This window comes from Thalia democratica, chromosome 2 (assembly GCF_965202585.1).
Source record: "Thalia democratica chromosome 2, ktThaDemo2.hap1.1, whole genome shotgun sequence".
Classification (NCBI taxonomy): Eukaryota; Metazoa; Chordata; class Thaliacea; order Salpida; family Salpidae; genus Thalia; species Thalia democratica.
The window spans coordinates 10,279,954-10,299,350 of record NC_139166.1 but is presented as its reverse complement, the minus strand read 5'-3'; the positions used below and the strand labels follow the sequence as shown (position 1 = coordinate 10,299,350).

General features: G+C 24.8%; 1 protein-coding gene and 1 long non-coding RNA gene across 2 annotated transcripts; both read left to right on the top strand.

Annotated features, from left to right (window-relative positions):
* Positions 1-1,583: 1,583 nt before the first annotated feature.
* On the top strand, positions 1,584-10,111 carry LOC145829387 (uncharacterized). Its single transcript, XM_082937160.1, has 10 exons — positions 1,584-1,712; positions 4,031-4,109; positions 5,187-5,688; positions 5,933-6,042; positions 6,555-6,672; positions 7,339-7,462; positions 8,099-8,170; positions 8,572-8,684; positions 9,122-9,233; positions 9,578-10,111. The coding sequence occupies exons 1-10, from the start codon at positions 1,600-1,602 to the stop codon at positions 9,639-9,641; spliced, it is 1,407 nt and encodes a 468-aa protein (XP_082793286.1). The 5' UTR covers positions 1,584-1,599; the 3' UTR covers positions 9,642-10,111.
* Positions 10,112-16,723: 6,612 nt separating this feature from the next.
* LOC145830228 (uncharacterized) lies at positions 16,724-18,592 on the top strand. The gene is made up of 3 exons (XR_014369630.1): positions 16,724-16,794; positions 18,056-18,253; positions 18,494-18,592. It is a non-coding gene; the product is annotated as an uncharacterized LOC145830228 (long non-coding RNA).
* The last annotated feature ends 805 nt before the right edge of the window (positions 18,593-19,397 follow it).

The window sequence follows — 19,397 nt, the reverse complement described above, 5'->3', positions numbered from 1 at the left end:
TTAAACTTTAAAATTATGTAATAAAATGGTTCAAATTGATTTATACTTTAACAGCCTGGAAGAAAATCAGTAAAACTGAAAGAAGTTTTCAAAATCACCAGTAATTACCCTGCAACTAATAATGTTGATGCTTAAGTTTTGAAAATTTATCTAATTTTTGTTTTATTACCTTCAAAGTTTAAGTTTTGAAAATGTGAAACTTCAAGTTGTGCAAATACTAATTGTTAAAACAACTTTAATTAATGCATGTTTTTACTTTTAATATACTCAGACTCTTTGTTTCAACAATTAGAATTAAAGTTGTTGGTTTATGAAATAAATTTGGAAAACAGTATAGGAATTTGATACTTTCATTTTCAGAACCAAAAATTTTTAACTAAGTTAACATTTAAAAATGTGTGTTTTTTTAAATATGAAGTGCCATTTTTTACAAAGTAGAACTTATGATTTTGTTTATTTTTTTCAACCTTTTTTATGTCGCAAATAGTAGTTAAAGCTAAGACACAACTATGAAGTATAGTTATTTTCAATTTTTAGTTTGTGTGTTTAAATCACAGCAGGTTGTTCTAAATACCAAAAGTTAGATTATAGGTTTTTTTTATGTCTACTTAATGTATATTTTTAATCAAAGTAAAGATATTTTATACACCACTTAATCTTCTTTGCTTAAAAATTTCAGAACTGTTTATTTGTCAAACTGTTCAAGTTTGCTTACATATTATAATAAAGTTAAGTATTTTTTTAATGCTTCTAAAATATTTATTTTTAGTTTGCTGTTTTATCAATAAGATTGCCACACACTCAGAACAACTCAATATATTTTGAAAGTCTCAGGATATTTTGAAATTTATTTTTAAACTCGAGCTGACTCACTAAAGCTCTAGGTTTTTTATAATCTCAGAACTTATTTTTAAACTTTAAATGAGATTTAATTTCAATTTATGGTTGTTTTATAAACAATTTTATTGAAAAAACTCAAGTTGATTCTGGACAGTTTTTTTTTTGACATGAATAGTGGTAATGCTGGTCTAAACAATAAAAAATATTAATTTTAATGTGTTGGTGAGTATTTATATATCAAACTAATATCTTGCATTAAAAGGTTTTCAAGTTTTTTATAAATAGATGCAAACAATTATTAAAATTTTAATTTTTCTACAAGAAATTATTTACTCCAGTTTTTTATTTTTATAAAATAAAAAATAATTCATAAACTATTTTTAATTTAAGAATTAGTATAGAAAAAGTTCAAGTTTGTAATTACTAGTATTTTCTTACTATTAGGACTAGGAGTTTTACTCAATGTTAAAACAGATACTTTAAAATGTTAAACAGTTTTTCACTCAAAATGATCTCACATACTAAAAGCAATAAAGAGCTTTATAATAGAAGTTTTAGAAATAAAATGTTAGTAGAATGTCTCATTATCAATACATAAAGTACTTTAGATTTAAAATAGTTGAACCACTTCTTACTTGATTATCAAATTAATATTCTTTTCTAATCGATCACTTTAATAAAATGATAACAATGTGTAAGAAAAATCAGACATATTTTTTACAGTTTAACAACTCAATAAAATATTTAAATTATAAAAACATGAGTAAGAAGTCCATGCAGGAATATTTGAAGAAATATTTGAGCCCCAGTGAAGGTGGTGTCAAAGAAAAGAAGAAGAAGAAAAAAAAGAAGGCAAACATAGCTAAAATAAAGTAAATATTAAAGTATTTTTGATTATTAGTTATACATATAACATAATATGTAGGTTTTATTAAATCCTCTAATACATAATATTCTTTAACTAGTAAAACTTAAGCAAGATCCAAAGAATAAAAAAGCTAAATTAAAGTAAGCAGTTATATATTTTTAAACATTTCAGTAAGTTTGTATATTAAAAGATAAGTCAAAAGGGTATAATACTACTTACAAATAAAAAAAAAAGTTACTTTATTTAATAGAAATAAAAACATTTTTTGAAGATTTTTAAGTTTTTTACTGAAAACCTTGATGTTTAACTTTAATAATAAATTGATATATGATTTTGAAATTATTTTATGAACTAAAGCTTAACAATGTTGTTCACTGTTGTTACTATTTTAATAAAATTCCATTGATAGAAATGATTTTTTATTAAGTTTGTGCTTATAAACTTTTATTTTACAAAAATTAAATTAGCTTAAAAATGAAATCTTAAAGGTGTAGGAAGGTAAACTACTTATGAAATTTGGTCTTATTTTTTACATAATTGATCAAGCTACCACTTACTGCTTTTTGAAATTAAAAATATCGTTTGAGATACACGCAATTTAAATTAGAGAGTTCTATAAGTTCTTTATGGGGAAGAAAATTATCAAGGCAAAAACAGACTGTTTCACTAAAAATGTATCCCAACCATTTTTTTTTGAGCAATTGTTTTAAAATCTTCTCAGAGAAATCTTGGATAAATTTTAAACATTTTGTAGAAGACTTATTTTTTTGTTTGGCATTATTACTATTTTTGTATTAAAAAAAAATAAATTTTTGTTCATAATTTTTTAGGTAATTTTTTCAAAAATTTGCTTCCTACAAGTTGTTTGTAATAACAAAAAAGACTTTATCTAAAACTTAAGTTAAAATGCTTATAACAGGGTTGCCAGTTTACCTGGAATCCTGGAAAAACCTGGAATTTGACAATTTAAGCAAAAAAACCTGGAGAAACCTAGAATTTAAGAAATTAAAAAAAAAACTGGAATTTTGAACAAAAAACCTGGAATTTTTAAGAATTTTAACATGTTCAGTAGTAAAATTTTGGTTTGGCTCAATAAATTTATCATATAGATGAAAAAATTTGTCAGCAATAAAAATTTTTATTAAAAAACACATTTTAAGTAGCTTTACAGTATCTTTTCAATCTTTTTATACACTATTATACTATACTATCAAACACAGTTTCTTACCTTAAATTTCACTTTAAACTAAAAATAGACCCAAAAATGTGTACTTTTAAAAACCTGGAAGAAGTTTGAAAAACCTGGAAAAGTTTTTGAAAAAGCGAGTGGCAACCCTGTTATAAATAAAGATGATAAATGTTTCAAGTTTCCAAGAAAACTGGCCTTGAAAACTTTTAACTTGGTTGTATTATTTTTTTTGTAAAACATATTGTTTCATAAGTTCTGAGAATTTTTTGTTATGTTAAAAGTATCTTATAGTATAATACTCAAAGCTTTTAAATATAAGCCTATGTCAAATTTGTTAAAAATATTTTAGACTCTCCATGCTCTTTATCATAAACAATATTATATGCAATTTTTCAATACCTAAACTTATTTTTTAAGAAAAAAATGTGATAATATGTTTGGTGTGAAGTAATAAAAACTTAAAAGCTAGTGTATTTGTTTAAAGTTTAATTGTTATTTGCATTTCTTTGAAAACACCGTTTTGTACTAAATTATTTTGTTTAAGTGTGTTGTTACAGTGGTTTGTTTATAGGGTTGCAAAAAAAATTGAAATTCTTGAAAAACCTGTTATTTTACAAAAATTGAAAAAAAAATCTGGAGTTTATAACACTTTTTACATGAAATATAACTAAAATTAGAACAAATATGAAAATTATCATGTACAATAGTTTTTTTGTTATAATTTTAATTTAATTCATTATAAAACACAATTAAAGTAGAATTCAAGTATTTGTTCAATATTTTAATATTTTCACAGTATTTCATCTTAAACATAATTATATTTAAAATGCACTTGACTTTCAACAACAAATTCAGAAAACCTAAAAAAAAATTTTAAAAAAAACCTTCAGTAACCCTGTATTAAAGAAAATATAAAAAGTTTTTTATAGTTAGTACTTCTATCTTAATCTATTGATTTTTTTGTAAAGAATACTTTTTCTCCATGTGGCCTTAATGTAATAGCAACAAAATTGCAAATTTCAGCAACACCAAAATTGTTTATTTCAATTTGTATACAAAACCAAAGTTTTTGTTTTCTAACAACATTAGTATAGATGAATAAATGAAAGTTTATTTATTTCTTTTTTTTTCAGCAACATCAAAATAATAGATGAGGATGCAGATTGGGGACACAACTCAGATGAAGACGATATAATAAACAATAAATTATTAGTTAGTTTTGTTTAAATATGATAACATTAATAATAAGTTAATGGTTTGTTTTTTTTATAAATGATAACAATAATTTAGTGGTAGGTTTCACTTAGATATTAAAATTAATATTAATAATAAATTACTTGTTAGTTTTATTTATAAATAGTTAACAATAAATTATTAGTTAGTTTTATTTAATATGATATTATAAATAGTAAGTTAATGGTTTGTTTTGTTTATTTGAATATTAAAAAAGTATTATTGATAATATACAACTAGTTAGTTTCCTTTATAAATAATAACAATAAGTTAATGGTTGGTTTCATTAAGATATTAAAAAATAATATAATTAATAAATTACTTGTTAGTTTTATTTATAAATAGTTAACAATAAAATATCAGTAAGTTTCTTTTAAATATTAAAAAATACTATTAATAGTATATAACTGGTTACTTTTAATTATAAATAGTTACAATAACTTAATGGTTGGTTTTATTTAGATATTAAAAAGGATTAATAATAGTATATTACTATTTAGTTTGTTTTTATAATATGATATTTTTTGTAATGAGGTTGATTTTTATAATAATAAACACAAAATTAACCACTGGTATTTAAAAAAAAATTAATTTAAACATTGTTAATTATAACAATTTAAATAATGGTTCCAATTAATAATAAAGTAAACTTGAGATATTTTCCAAGTTATAGTTGTATAAGGTTATTTAACTTTATTAAGAAAGCTAATCTTTCCATTTTAAATGATCTTTTAGGATTTTTTGTAGAGAATTTATACTTGATAGTTTAATATCTTAGTAAATTAAAATTGTTGTACTTATTTACAAAAATATCAAGTTTCGAAATGAACTTAACAAATTTAAATGGAAAGTATTACATTTACAATTCATATGTTCAAGGCTTGTGACACATTTATATAATCTGCTATCTTAAAGTATAGACATAAATTGCACAACAAACTGTTACTTAATTCATTTGAATATTTACAAAATACCATATAAAGCTAAAGTGTTTTTTTAGATCTAAAACTCAGTAATTTAAAATAAATTTCATTACATTTTACTTCTTACTTTTAGCCACAAGACGAAAAACCGCAAATATACGAGAAGGAAAAAAAGAAAGACCCTTATGAGGACAAAAATTTGTGGAAAAAGTTTGGTGAAGATGACAGTTCTCCTGCTCCTAGGAAGAGACTAGACTCCAACTCAGATGACAATTCTCCTGTTAGAAGAAGTAGACATGATAGTGACTCTGAAGGTGACAAATCTCCTCCGCGTAGAAAAAGACATGATTCAGACTCAGATGGTGACAAAAGTCCATCAAGAAGAGAAAGACATGATAGCAATTCAGATGGTGACAGATCTCCTCCAAGAAGAAAAAGACAAGACTCAGATTCAGACAGAGACAATTCTCCTCCGCGCAGGAAGAGGCAAGACTCTTCTGATGACAATTCTCCACCAAGAAGGAAAAAGAGGCGCCATGATTCCAATAGTGACGTGTCTCCCCCAAGGAGAAATGGCAAGCAGCATAACTCTTCTGATGGAGACAGTGACATGGATGTAAGAAGAGGAAACCAAGGTGAATAAATTATTAAATAATTTGAATATTTTTCTTTTGTTATTTAATTTGGAGACTTAAGTTAAGGAAGTATTACTGAGTTGTTGGACAACTTTTATAATGCATTTTCAAAATCATAAGATACACAAATCTGATTTTAAAATCTCAATTACTTGATGTGTTATTATAACTTAATAATAAGTACAAATTAGTTTTTATTCCTATTAGAATGTTTTGAAAATTTGACCGTGTTTTGTTTTTCAAGGTGGAGATTCGGACTCGGATCTTGACGTTGCCAAGCGACCAAGTAACAGTAACCATGGAGACGACAGTGACGGATCTGATCTTGATGATGCGAGGACAAAAAAGAGCACGGTTAGTGTTTTAATTAAGTGTTTATAGTATAGAAAATAAAATTCAACTTTGTTTAGTGTTAAATTTTGATGTGTTGCAAATTTTTAAAGTTATTGAAATCCTTGATTAAAAATATTTTCTTAATATAATAATTGGAAAAGCATTCTTTCGCAGGAATGTAAATTTAATCTAAAATTTAAAATTTTTATTGTTTTCAAATGCTAGTTTTTATAAAATTATGTAATATTTTATAACATTCACTTATAGATGATAGAAGTGTTCGTTTCTTAACCATCACGATTTATTTATATTTATGTAGTTTCATGTTTGAATTTTTACTTGGTATTAAATGAGAATAGAAGTGCAGATTTAACAATGTATGTTTTTTCTCCATCTTACAGAAGTGTATATATTTCAGTTGACTTGTTTTGTCTTACAACTTATCATTCTAACAAATTATTCTGTCTTGTAGATTGCTTATTTTTAATGTTATTATTATTTATATATTTATATTTCATCTTATTTAATATTAGAAAATGGACGACGGAAGAAGCGCAGGACTGGTAACCGCAGCTCAAAACAGAAAAGAAAAACCGAAAGGAAGAAAAATGTCTAATTTGCAGCATCTTGCAGAACAATTCAAAAATACCAGTTTGTTTGATTTAATTATTTCATTATTAAAAAAATGTCTAATCTGCAACATTTAGCTGAACCATTAAAAAAACTAGTTTGTTTGATTTTATTTGTAAAACAACTTAAAATACTAATTTGTAGTATGATACATGTTTAATTTTCAACATTTGGTAGAAAAATTTAAAGACACTGGTTTAATATTTATATTAGTAATAAAAAAATCTAGTTTGTAACATTGGGCTGAACAGTTTAGAATACCAGGTTACTAAAAATAGTTTCATTAAATAAAAACAAATTACAATATGTTGATACAATAAAGGAAGATTACTGTACGATTTGTTTTTATTTATATTCCAGTGAAGTTGTTTCACTAGGATCTTTTGTTAGCAAACGATTAAACCTATATTTTGAACAGTTAAAAATAGTATCCAATTTTTATCATTTTTGCTGAACAATTCAAAAATACCAATTTTTTTTTTGTTTCTTAAAATTTTAAAATAAGCAAGGTTTAAAAATTTTATTATTTTTTTAATCTTAGCGTACTTTTCGTTCTGGTTTAAAATTCGAAAAAAAAGCTTGAAATTTATTATAAACAGAAACAACGCAAAAAGAGAAAATACTTATTAAGTTGTTTGAATATGTATAAACTATTTAATTTCAATAAAATATTCCAAAAATCTTCAGAAACAACGCGGAGGGAGAAAGGAACTGGAAAGGTGAGAGACACGACGGAGGAAGACAGGATCAGGAAGGAGAAAGAGGAGAAGAGAAAGCAGAAGGAGGAAAAGTATTCCAGATGGGGAAAAGGGTGGGTTATGTTTGTTTTATATGTATATATAGTATTTTATTTTGTTTAAATAGGTAAGTATAAGATGGAAATACTTTGCACTTCTGCATATTATTTGAGGAGATGGGGAAAAGGGTAGGTGGTTTTGCTATTGCTTTTTAGATAATAATGTGCAAATTAAATATTTCGTTTACAACCAGGTTTCGGTGGCGAAAAACTGTGGCCTTTTCAAGTATAATGAAACTGTAAACTAGTAAAATAAAAATGGTAAATTGAGCAATCTTTTTTAGTTAAGACAAATAACTATAATTGCTTTTTAGGAAATAAAAGTTATTAAAACAATCTATAAGCTAAATGATTTTTGTTAGCTAGTTTTTCTAAAAAAAGTTTTTTTTAATTTTCACCTAATTATATAGTATTTACTTTTACTTCTGTTTTTGAAAGCTTTTGCATTGCTTTTTCTTTCCCAGCTCAGATTTTCGATTCAATATATTTCATTTGCTTTAGTTTTTATTATAACGATAAAAGTTGTAATACATGCGAGTCCCTACATTCTAAATTTGTATTTGTCAGAAATGTTTTGCTCCGAGTTGATCGAAAAATATGTTTTTTAATATTTATTTTTATTTTTTTTTAATATTTACTTTCCTTGCACAGATTGAAAAACACGGAAAGGAGAAATGCAGATATCGCCGCGCTTGTTCACGAAGAATCAAAACCATTAGCAAGGTGTGTTTATAATAAGATTGTTACAGAAAATATATATACTACTTGTAAGTTACAATGAAACTTAATCAACGTTCATTTTATTTTTTCATGTTTGTCAAGTCCAAACAAACCTTTGAAAAAGTATGTTGTGAATGTTTATCAACTTGTTCAAATACTTTTAAGTTTAAACGATAATTAAGAAGTACAGTACGAAATTTATTTTGTATACGCTGTTTAGTGCATGAAGAATCTAAACGCTATATTTACTCTTTTGTAAACTATGAAATCATACTTGTTACAGATATAATGAGAAATTATAATACAATGATGCTTTTAATTGTTTTTATATTTACCACGGATATAATGTAAACTTTAAAAAGAATATGTAACTAATATTTTTCTAAATTGACTTTACTACACAGATATAATGATGACGCAGACCTGGATAAAATGAGAAAAGAAAAAATATTCGAAGAAGAAGACCCGATGGCCGCTTACATTATGAAGAAAAAGAAAAAAGCCAGTGGGGTAAAAGGTTGGTAAAAAATATGTTATTATTTATGTTATTATGATATAGTTATTATTTTTATTCATATTTCTTATAACTGTTGGAAGTAAAGTTGGAACACAACAAATATAATATAGACTAAAAGTACTCACGTTTGAAAATATTATTGATAACACAAAATATCCCAAAATTTAGAAATCACTTGATTTTAATTACAACATCTATAATCCATTTTGTTCAAGCCTTAATCACTGTAATCAAATAAAAAATTTCCCCTAAACAACAACAGAATACCCGCAATACCAGGGCCCGTCGCCCCACCCCAATATAATACAATATGTACAAAATTACTGTAACAATTTATACATGTACACAATGTATTAATTCCTAAACACTAAGAAATATCAGTACAGTATGTATCAGCAACATAATAAAATCCCCTAACCAACAACTACTTTGTACAGAATACCCGCAGTACCAGGGCCCATCGCCGCACCCCAACAGATTCAACATCAAGCCCGGGTACAGATGGGATGGGGTGGACAGAAGTAACGGTTTCGAGGGAAGATTCTTCAGGTAATTAGTTTTTATAACAAATATCTTAGTTAAAACAGGTAATGGATACATGTTTGTTTAATTAAAATGCTAATTACAAAGCCGCCGAAAGCATATAAATATTTTTTTTCAGCGCTGTGGAGTGAAAATTACAAAAAAACTTAAAAAGTTTAAACAAATACTTTTTAGTAAACAGATTTTCTAATACAATAATTTATTCGAAATGCTGCAGAAAACACATGAATATATATATGTGTACTTGTTCTTTGTGTGAAGTTTCAAACACAATAAATTATAAAGCTGCAGCATATCAATATATGCTTCCTATTTATACTCATATAATATATACGATACACGTTTTTCAGAATGGAGCAAGACAGGAGCACGGCGAAGAGACATTATTACCAGTGGAGCGTGTCGGAGATGTAGGAAAAAAACTATCAGCTAGGTGGCGCAATAGTGTTCATCTTTGAACTTTATTTCTGTTGAAAACTTTTCGAATGTTTCATGTACCATTGGTATAATAATTACCAATGTAAAGATAACTTTCAACTATAACTTTAGTTTGTATAACTTTTCATTGCTAGGAGAACATTATTACCAGTCTGAGATGTAAAGAAAATTTTTATTTAGTTAATTGTTTATTAGATAGTTATATTATTGTTCATGTTTAACTGAATTTTAAATAAAGTTTTTAAAAAAATCAAAGTAACCTATCCAAGATTGTAGAAATAGGAAGGTTTTTTTTTTCTCTCGTAATGTAGGAATTTCTGAGTTAACTGAATAAAACGTTTATTGAGTATTTTTTTGAAAAAAACAGTGATTTGTTTAAGATCATTTTAAAATGTATAGGTAGCTCTATAATTTTTTTTTGAATTGAAAAAGCATCTTATGATGTAAAGAACCACAATTTTATTCTTAGTTGTTTTTAAACGATTAATCTATCATTTTTCTTTCATAGAAATTTTAATAAATGCCCATTTTTATGTTTTTTTTTGTTGACAAGTATTGTTTCACTTAAGCTTGTAATATTATAAAATTTTGAAGTGTTTAAAGAAGTAGTTATTTTAGTTTTAACAAACTATACTTGAAGATATAGCCGCTTACAGTTATAATTTTAGTTTAATTTAAATATTTTTTATGTTTTAAAATATTTTTTATCCGTTTTCATAAAGGAACTTTAATCTTAAGACTATATACAAAAATTTTTGCTCAGTTTCAATTTATATAATTACTTTTTTGCAAAATAAATCTTTATTTTGTTTTCATATTTAAATATAGTATGTATTTTTAATTATTTTTACAAGTTATGTAACAAAAATAAAATACTCTATGCGTAAAACAGACATTTTTTTTGTTTATCAGTTACACAATTTTAATTAGTGTAAAATAAAAAAAAATATTTAGATTGTTATAAAAGGCTTATTTATATAAGTTAATATTTACATAAATATTCATTTTTATGTTTGAAAAATGGTCTTTTTCATAACTTTTTTGTAATCATCTTACAAATTATATTTTTAAGTTTTAAATAAATAGATATACATTTAAGTACTTTATCTTCATTTTTTATTTCAAGAATATCAGTGTATTTGTTATATTAATAATTACTATTACCACAAAGTATAATAATCTACTACCCAATTAAAAAAAACTAAATGACTGGTATTTTGGTAGGTCTAATAACATTAAATAGTAGTTTATAAATAAATCAATATATCAAAAGTTTTGCTGTTGATTATTTTAATAAACATATAAAAAGAATGGTTTTGTAAATTTATTTTTATATAGAGTTAAACAAGCTATTAATGGGATTTTTTTATGAAATTTGAAATACTAAGTATAGCAAAAATAAAATATAAAGTTTATTAAATTCATATGTACAAGTATATAGGATAAATAGAATAAAAAAAATATTTTTCACCAATTTTGTTATTTACTCTAACTCGCTTTTGAATTTAAAAGTTTTATTTTGTCAATGTTTTTATTACGTTTAAATATGAATTTTTGATAAGTTTAATATAACACATTTTTTAACCTTTGGAAATTGGTGTTGTTAATAAAGTGAATATTTTAACTGGTCTTTCTACGTCGTGTATATAAGCTTTAAAAAGATGGAAATTATGTAAAAAGTGTATTTTTACTAATTCAGCTTAGCAATATTAACAAAAAGCAAATATTTTTGATCAACAGACAAATTTTTAACTACTTTTAATGATAAAATTAAAATAGTTAATCACTTTTTAAATTTAAGTTAACAAATTAAAATAAAAAAGGACATAAGTTTTGTCTTTATTATAAAAAATGTTATTACTTTAATAATTAATTCAACTTTTTTAGTAAACAATCAACACTTTTTAATTAAAATGTCTAATGATACATAACCGTTATAAAACTCTTAAAAAATAATTTTAACACCCTTTTAACTGTCATAGAACTTTAAGTGTCTAATAATCTCTTAAATGAATTCTATTGATATAAGTTTTGAATAAATCTTTTTTTATAACTTATGTCTCATTGTTACCCAAAATAAATTTAATGGCGGCGACGCGTGGTATTTTTGCTAGGGGTGTTTTGGAACCCTTTAGTTAAATATTTATTGAAACTAATTTAGTTAGGTGAAAACGCTACAATTACAACAAATCGTTTGTAAATGAAATTAGTTTTAAGAAAAACAATTTTAAAAGTTTATTTTTTTTAAGTAGAGCATTTATCCATTTTAGCAACGCTTCTGTTTGAATTGTAACTAGTTTTAAGTAAAGATGTAACTAGTAAGCCAATGAGTGAAAACCTGCATTTTCGAACTTTGTTTTAGATGATTTAACACAACTACGCTTTTTTATAATTTTATAGTACGACGTTTTTGTATTTTGAAAATCTCTGTTGTAAAATTCTTCGCCAACAACATATTTACTGAAACTTTAATTTCAATAAGTTTTTAGTTCGATTTCTGATGTTTTTATCAAATATTATAAGATATTTTATTCTTTATGTATGCCATATTTACATTTTTATAGAGCATACGTGTTTTTGCCTCGAATTTATTGCTGAACTGTTAAAAACTTGTTTTTAACATTTGTAAACTACACAGTATTTTTAAAACTAGTTGAAAAATCAAACAAAAAGTTTTAATTTTAAGATATTCTTACAAAATAGTTGTATACAATGCATCGTTAAACACAGTTCTAGCGAAATTTTGCAGTTAAAAAAAATGTTTATTTGTCTAAGCATATATCAAATTTAAAGGTTATCAATACAAAATATAAGTATTTTAATTAGTTTTGAATTGTTCAAGTAGTTTTAGATTAATTTCATGCTTTCTTACAAAAAGAATATTAAGCTTTGTTAGTAAAACTTATTCCTCATAAAGCAGTGGGTAAACTCATTTTAAAAACTAGTTTTAGATACATCGTTCAGGTTTTGGAGTTGTTTCAATTAAAGCTTGAAATAGCTTTTATTTAAATTTGTCTAATTAACATCTAAAACCAAAACATATATCACAGTGTATCTAAATAGGTTTAAAAACTCAAGTATTTACAAGTAGTACTGCGTTAAAAGTAATATTTTTAGAAAAAAAGCAGTACGTTAACAAAAATTTAAAAACAAAACTGTAATAAATTAGCTCTGAATTCAAGATAAGACGCAAAAAATACAAAATTGTTTTTTTTACATTCGCATTTCTTATCAAATATTTCTTGATAAAGAGCCATGTCAGGGATTAAGTAATGCATATAAGCAATATTTTTCACGATCCTGTTTATATTAATTAAAGTAAGTTGAGCTGGGAGGGAAAAGAAAATTGAAGAAAAGCAATTAATTATAGTTTAGTAACATGTATTCTGAGTATAATAAAATAGTAAATATAAACAGGATGATAAACTGGTAGATGTATTTTTATTAATACATATAATTACACAAATATAATTTTTGCTTACTAATATTTAATGCATTGATATAAAAGTTTAAATTTGCTACTGGTATGTTTTGAAGCCTGAATAACTTTATCAAACTTTGAATTTAACTATTAAGTATCAACAACCTTTCTATGTAGAAAAAAAATTCTTTAAAGAAGCTTTAGTCTCAATAAACCAACTTTTGAAAGGTTTTAGTCTGTAAAAGTCAACAAAAATATCGGCGAAAGTCTGCAGAACAAGTCCGGACTTCTGTTTGCCGTGAGACAAGCTCAAATTTAACAAAAGGGTTGATCATGCCAATTCGATCATCAGACCACAAGATCGGTAGACTGAGACCGAAATGGTTGCTTCATGTGAAAGCATGATAACCCGTTTGTAGATTGACGACTACAAGTTTTTCGGTTGTGACTGACTGATGAGTCCTAATAAAGACGAAACCGGTCTCAGTCTACCGAAACTTGTGGTCTGATGATCGAATTGGCGTGATCAACCCTACTTTTAAGATGTTATTGTTTAATTTCTGCGATTAAGTATCATATTTAGTTTTATTCTACCATAAAAGCATATATTTTGATTCTGATGATCGAATTGGCATGATCAACCCTTTTGTTAAATTTGAGTCTGTAAAAGTAAGTGTTATTTTTAGATGGAAAGTAAAATTCTTGTTTTTACTTTTGTAGTCTAATTGCAAGAAATTTTAGTAAACTACAAAACTTTCAGGGCTGGGTTACTTCACTTGATAAAAAAATAAACAAGAAAAAAAGGCTAAGTGGGCCAAAAATACACAAAAACTTTTTTCACATTTCAAAGTACTAAAGTTTTTGAATAAGAAAATGATACAAAACATATTTTTTATAACTTATTTTTATTGTAATTTATTATGATAGAAAAAGTTAAAAATGGTTTTATATATTTATGTTTCTTTAAATTATTAAACTGTATCAAAGGATTTTGGATATTATGATTCTCTAATTGTTTTAAACAAGCCGACAAAGTTTATATTTTTAGTTATTAAAAAAAATAGAAACATTTTAAAATTTAAATAAAAATTTAAATACATTTTAACTAAATCTAGTTTACTGCAGGAAAATTGTATAAAAAAATCAAGCTTTTTTGGCCAAAATGTTTATCTTTTTGTTTAAACTTTTTGTGTAACTACTTATAATTTATTTTGTGTAACAAATGCAAGCAATTTTAAAATTAATATTTAAACTTTTGTATTTGAATTAGACTTTCAAGGTATTTAAAAATTTTAAGCTACGTAATTAAATTCAACTTTGAAGTAATTAAGAAAATATATCACTAACTGGTTTTATAACTCTGCATTTTCATATATTTTGTAAAGCAGTTTAACTTTAACAATTTTTAACTTGATAAGAACTTTCAATGCTGAATTCATTGCAACCATTGTGTTTTTACAACAAAATTAAACTATTTATTATACATAATTTTTTGATGCTTTATTGGGAATTTTTTAGGTTTATACATTGCACAAACTAATTTTCCTGTGAGTTGTAAAGTTCAAAAACTACTAGGAAAAATTAAACTAAAAGCGTTAGAGGGTTTCTGAAATTTAAATAAAATAATTTTGACGAAAAAAACCCTTCGTTAATTATTTTTCGGAAATTTGATTTTTTTCTAAATCTGTCTAAAACAAACTTAGGTGTGTAAACTGCTTTAATGATGTTTGTTTAAAAGTATATGCATTTTTTTGCTAGTTATAATGAATAATGAATACTATTGATACTGATACGTGTGCAAAGCTATTCACGTTCACACCGGAACTTTGTTGGAATGAGTAGAGCGAAATTTGAAACTTTTGTTAATGGATGGCTAAAAGTGAATTATTTCTTTTATCCGTAACTTTTTTATACGCGTTATATCGCGAAGTTTTTAGTGTTATATGCATTTTAACAATATCAGTTTGAGTGTTTCTTAGTCTGTAGTGTTCTTAGTGTTACTTTCGTAGGTTTTTATTTGAAGTTTACGTATTTATTTTCAACATTATTTAATAAAACTTTTTTACGGTAAATGTCTTTAGCTTAAAGTTTATGACGATAATTAAAATAATAAGCTTATTCTTAGGCTTCTATTATTTTTATCAAACATTTTTAAAGCTTGAAAGTAACATTTAAATTTTAACACAATTTTAAACAACTAGAAATAAATATTAAAGTTTTGTAGAACAAAAAACAGCTTTTTCGAATAAAGATATTAATTTAAACAATTAATAATGTTTTAAAGTACTATGCCTATATTTTTTTTAAACGTCTAAAAAATGAGAATTTTTATATTGACATATTTTTACAACTTTTCGTGTGTGTATTATATGTCAGAAGTTTTTTATAAGTTTTCAAGTTTTTTTAGGAATTAAATAAAGTTTCTATTAGCTCATAACGTTTTCATGCTTTTATGAAATCTACGTAAAAAAATTAATATCAAAAACTTTAAGTTTTCAAAAACTTTATTTTTTACATGTAAATTAGCTGTTTTGAAAATTACTTAAATAAAGTGGAAACTTGAGTATGCCTTATTTGACATTTCAACTATTACTGAATGTATGAACTTTAATGCTATCAAGTCATATTTGGCATTTTACCTTTTGTTGCGATTTTTTACGCCTATTGATCTTATTAGTTATTTTTCTATAGTTGAAAATTTATTAATAAAAATTGTCCGTAGAAATAGTTTGTTATGAGTTTAGAGCTTTTTTTGTTCTTGAAATATTAAGTATAAACGAAAAAAGGTAAGTGGGTTTGAAAGCAAAAGATGAAAAAAGTGAAATTTTTATTCAAGAAAACTTTTTATTTAAACTTGTTTGGTATTTCAAACAACTAAAGTTTTTTAACAAAGTAAAATATAAACAGCTACAAAAATAGTATATTAAGTTTAAAAAGTTGAAAATGGTCTTAGGTGTTTACTATTGTGCACGTTAGCAAACAGCATCAACGAGTTTTTGAAAATCACTTTTTCTTAAATTTTTTATTATTTTAAAATTCCAAAAAGAAAAACTTTAAATTTGAATTTCATTAGTGATTGTTTTTTCCTTTGTCTAGTAAGCTACAAGAAAGCAATAAATTATTTAAAAACGTTTGGTTAAAAATAGAAGCTTTCGCTTGTTTAAAAATGTATAGCTACTTTATATTTAAAATATTGTAATAAATGCTGTGTTTGTGCCATTTTGTCCACTTTAACTTTTATATTTCCAGATGTTTACAGAAATATAAACTTAATACTTAGATTCGACTTATTGTTTTAAAAAATACAACACTTACCAAGCATTGGTTTAATATCTTAAATTTATTATAAGTTACAATTCATAAATTAAGAAAAATTTATTTGAAAATTAAGAAGTTACAAAAAACTCTTTTTGTTTACTGCATTGTGAATACTTTGTTTTATTTTTTAATTTAATTTTTCATTAAAAAAAGTTACTTTACTTGTTAAAGCCAAAATATAGTTTTTGTGGTAGTAGAGGCTGGGAACGTATAATTAGTAATTATAGAAGACTAATATCAACAAAAACACCGGCGAAATTCTACAGAGCAGAAGCCTGGACTCTCGTATGCCATGAGATAAAGCTTAAGTTTAAGAAAAGGATTGATCATGCCAATTCGATCATCAATCTACCGAGGGCTTGTGGTCTGATGATTGAAAAGATTGATAAGGTATAAAAAATTAAAAATATTCTTAAACGTTAGATAAATACCTGAAGGACTTTTTAAACAAAAATTTTAAACAAAAATCCCCTTGGGAATATTTTGAAAATATTTTCATATTTATTTTAATGCTGTCTCTTAAAAAATTAGAAAGAAAGACGTACTTATTTTTCATTGTTGCATATACGAAATTATATGCATTCTTTTCTTCTTTATAATCAACAAAAAAAATTCAAAAGTTTCAAAAAATACGTGTTCAAAGCTACGTGGGAAATTAATTGACATTTGAAACTTTTGTTCATGAAATTACCTCTACCGTTTTTATTATTTTAATACGCATTATATCCTAATGTAATTAATGATATTGACATTCTAAAAATATATTAACTGAGTTTGTTTACAATTAAATTAAACTAAGTTGTTTTTTATACTTTTATTTTAAACTTACGTATTTATTTATTTAAAAAATTGATTGTATTAATAACTTCTAGTTAAACTGTTAATAATTTGTTTTAACATACTTCTTACTATTTTTGTTTAACTTCTTGCAGTTAGTAAGTAAGTATACTTTGAAATTGGTCAAATTGTTAGACTTGCTTGTTATATGTTTTTTAAACTTTGCATTTTTAGAAACAGTTTTTTGAATTTTAAAAAACTTTTTTTTGCATTTTGATATAAATCTAACGGATAAATACTATCTAAATTTTTTTATATCTACTCAAGTATTTTTATACCTTCAAAATGTAAGCTACTATTGTATAATTTATTCTTTTTATCTTATATGTCATAAAAAAGTTTATAAACTGAAAACATTTTATTAATTTATTCTAATGCATTTAGTTACCGTCATAAAAGTGTCTTATTTTTCTAAAATATTAAAATAAAACTAAATGATCAAGATAACAAATCTGAGTTCTAAAAACACTAGACGATTTTCAAAAGCACTGATAAGTTCAATTTTTAAAACTATCAAGTAAAAACCTTAAAGCTTGTTGATGTTTTCAAATTTAGTTTTACAATAAAAACTACTTAGAAAACTTGAGGTGACAGACTTATTTCTGCTGTGTTTCCTGGTGTTCTGTTTATGATTTAAAATGTGTATGTAAACTACTTCATTCATTTTAATAAGTTTTCAAAAACTTTTAAAGCACATAAACAAAAGAGTAATAAAACAAAAACACTAGTTGTATTAATTAAGTTAAAGAAAGTAAAAAATTATTGATTTCTTTTAGTAAAAGTATTTTCTTACAACTAGTTAAAATAGTTTCAGCTTTAGATTAGAAATCGTCAACTACTACAACAAGCTTCATGCCACAGACGGGTCGAAAGAAAAAATGGCGAGAGTTCTTCACAAAAAACTCGAGAAGCCGATAGACTGCGAAGCTACCTGCATGAAGAATAAATTTTTAATTAAAGGATTTATTTCTGATTCGTACGACGAAAATGGAAGACAGAACTCTTTGCAAAGGTTAGTTAAACAGTTTGAAGCATAACACAGCTTCCTGTTTAGTGCACACTTTTTTAAATTTTTTTAAAATTTTATTTTCAAAATGTATTTATCTATAAAGACTGGTGCGCACTTTTTGGTTCTGTTAAAAGTACGTAATAGAGATGGAAATTACTATACTTTGTCATACATGGTGTAATTTAAGTTTTTTTTTATAAATAATTATATTTTATATATGATAACAACAGTATAAATTTTCAGGTTTTACCACCAATTCCGCCATGAACTTAGCCCAGAGTGTTTATGGTGTCTTGAACATTACAAATGCTGAAAAACAAAAATTGCTTGTCCTTGTAGAGGAAAAAAAAAGCAGGAAACGAAAAATTAATTGGAAAAGTACGTGTTGGAACAAACAAAAAGTTTCATTTCGAAAAACAATGAGCTTTTTACGAGCTTGCAAGCACAACTAGTGACAAACTTCGGTTTCTGTTCCGAGCTTTACATGAGCTTGGAAAAAAAGATGGCCAGTTTTAAATAATTGTCTTTGAATGTTTACGACAAAAAAGAAAGCAGAAGACTTATTCAGCAGGCGTTGGAAAATCTAAAGGATCAATTTCAGTACTTGTTCACTTCAAAGAAAGAATTTTTCGACAACGTTTCGGAAAAGCTCGACTTGTCTTTTATTGAAAATGCTCCAAAACTTGTTAAACAAGTTGTTGAAGAAAAACTGAAATTATGTGCTTCTATTTTCCTTGCTTTAGGTTTCGTTTTTGTCTTACCATTGGATATAGTTTATAGAACGTTCAAAACTCAAATGTCAACCTTAAAGTGTCAAATTAATGAAGAAAATTTAAAGTTAAGTCAAAAGCAAAGAAAAGAAACAGAAAAGTTTAAAGTTGAATCTGAGAACAACAAAAAATAGGTAGAAAATTTGAAAGGCGAAAATGAAATAAAACAAAAAAGAAATAGAAAATTTGAAAGGCAAAATAAAAAAACACAAAAAAAAAGAAAAGTTGTAAGGTGAAGATGAAAAAACAAAAAAATGTTAGAAAATTTAAAAAGCGAAAATGAAAAAAACAAAAAAGAAATAGAAAAGTTGAAAGGCGAAAATGAAAAAAAACAAAAAAGAATTAGAAAAGTTGAAAACTGAAACTGAAAGCAACAA

Bases quoted from the DNA above. Each gene is read 5' to 3' on its own strand.
- LOC145829387 (XM_082937160.1), top strand. From the start codon at position 1,600: ATGAGTAAGAAGTCCATGCAGGAATATTTGAAGAAATATTTGAGCCCC. The intron at 1,713-4,030 runs GTAAATATTAAA...TTTTTTTTTCAG, and splicing joins GCAAACATAGCTAAAATAAA to CAACATCAAAATAATAGATG. The intron at 8,685-9,121 runs GTTGGTAAAAAA...TACTTTGTACAG, and splicing joins AAAAGCCAGTGGGGTAAAAG to AATACCCGCAGTACCAGGGC.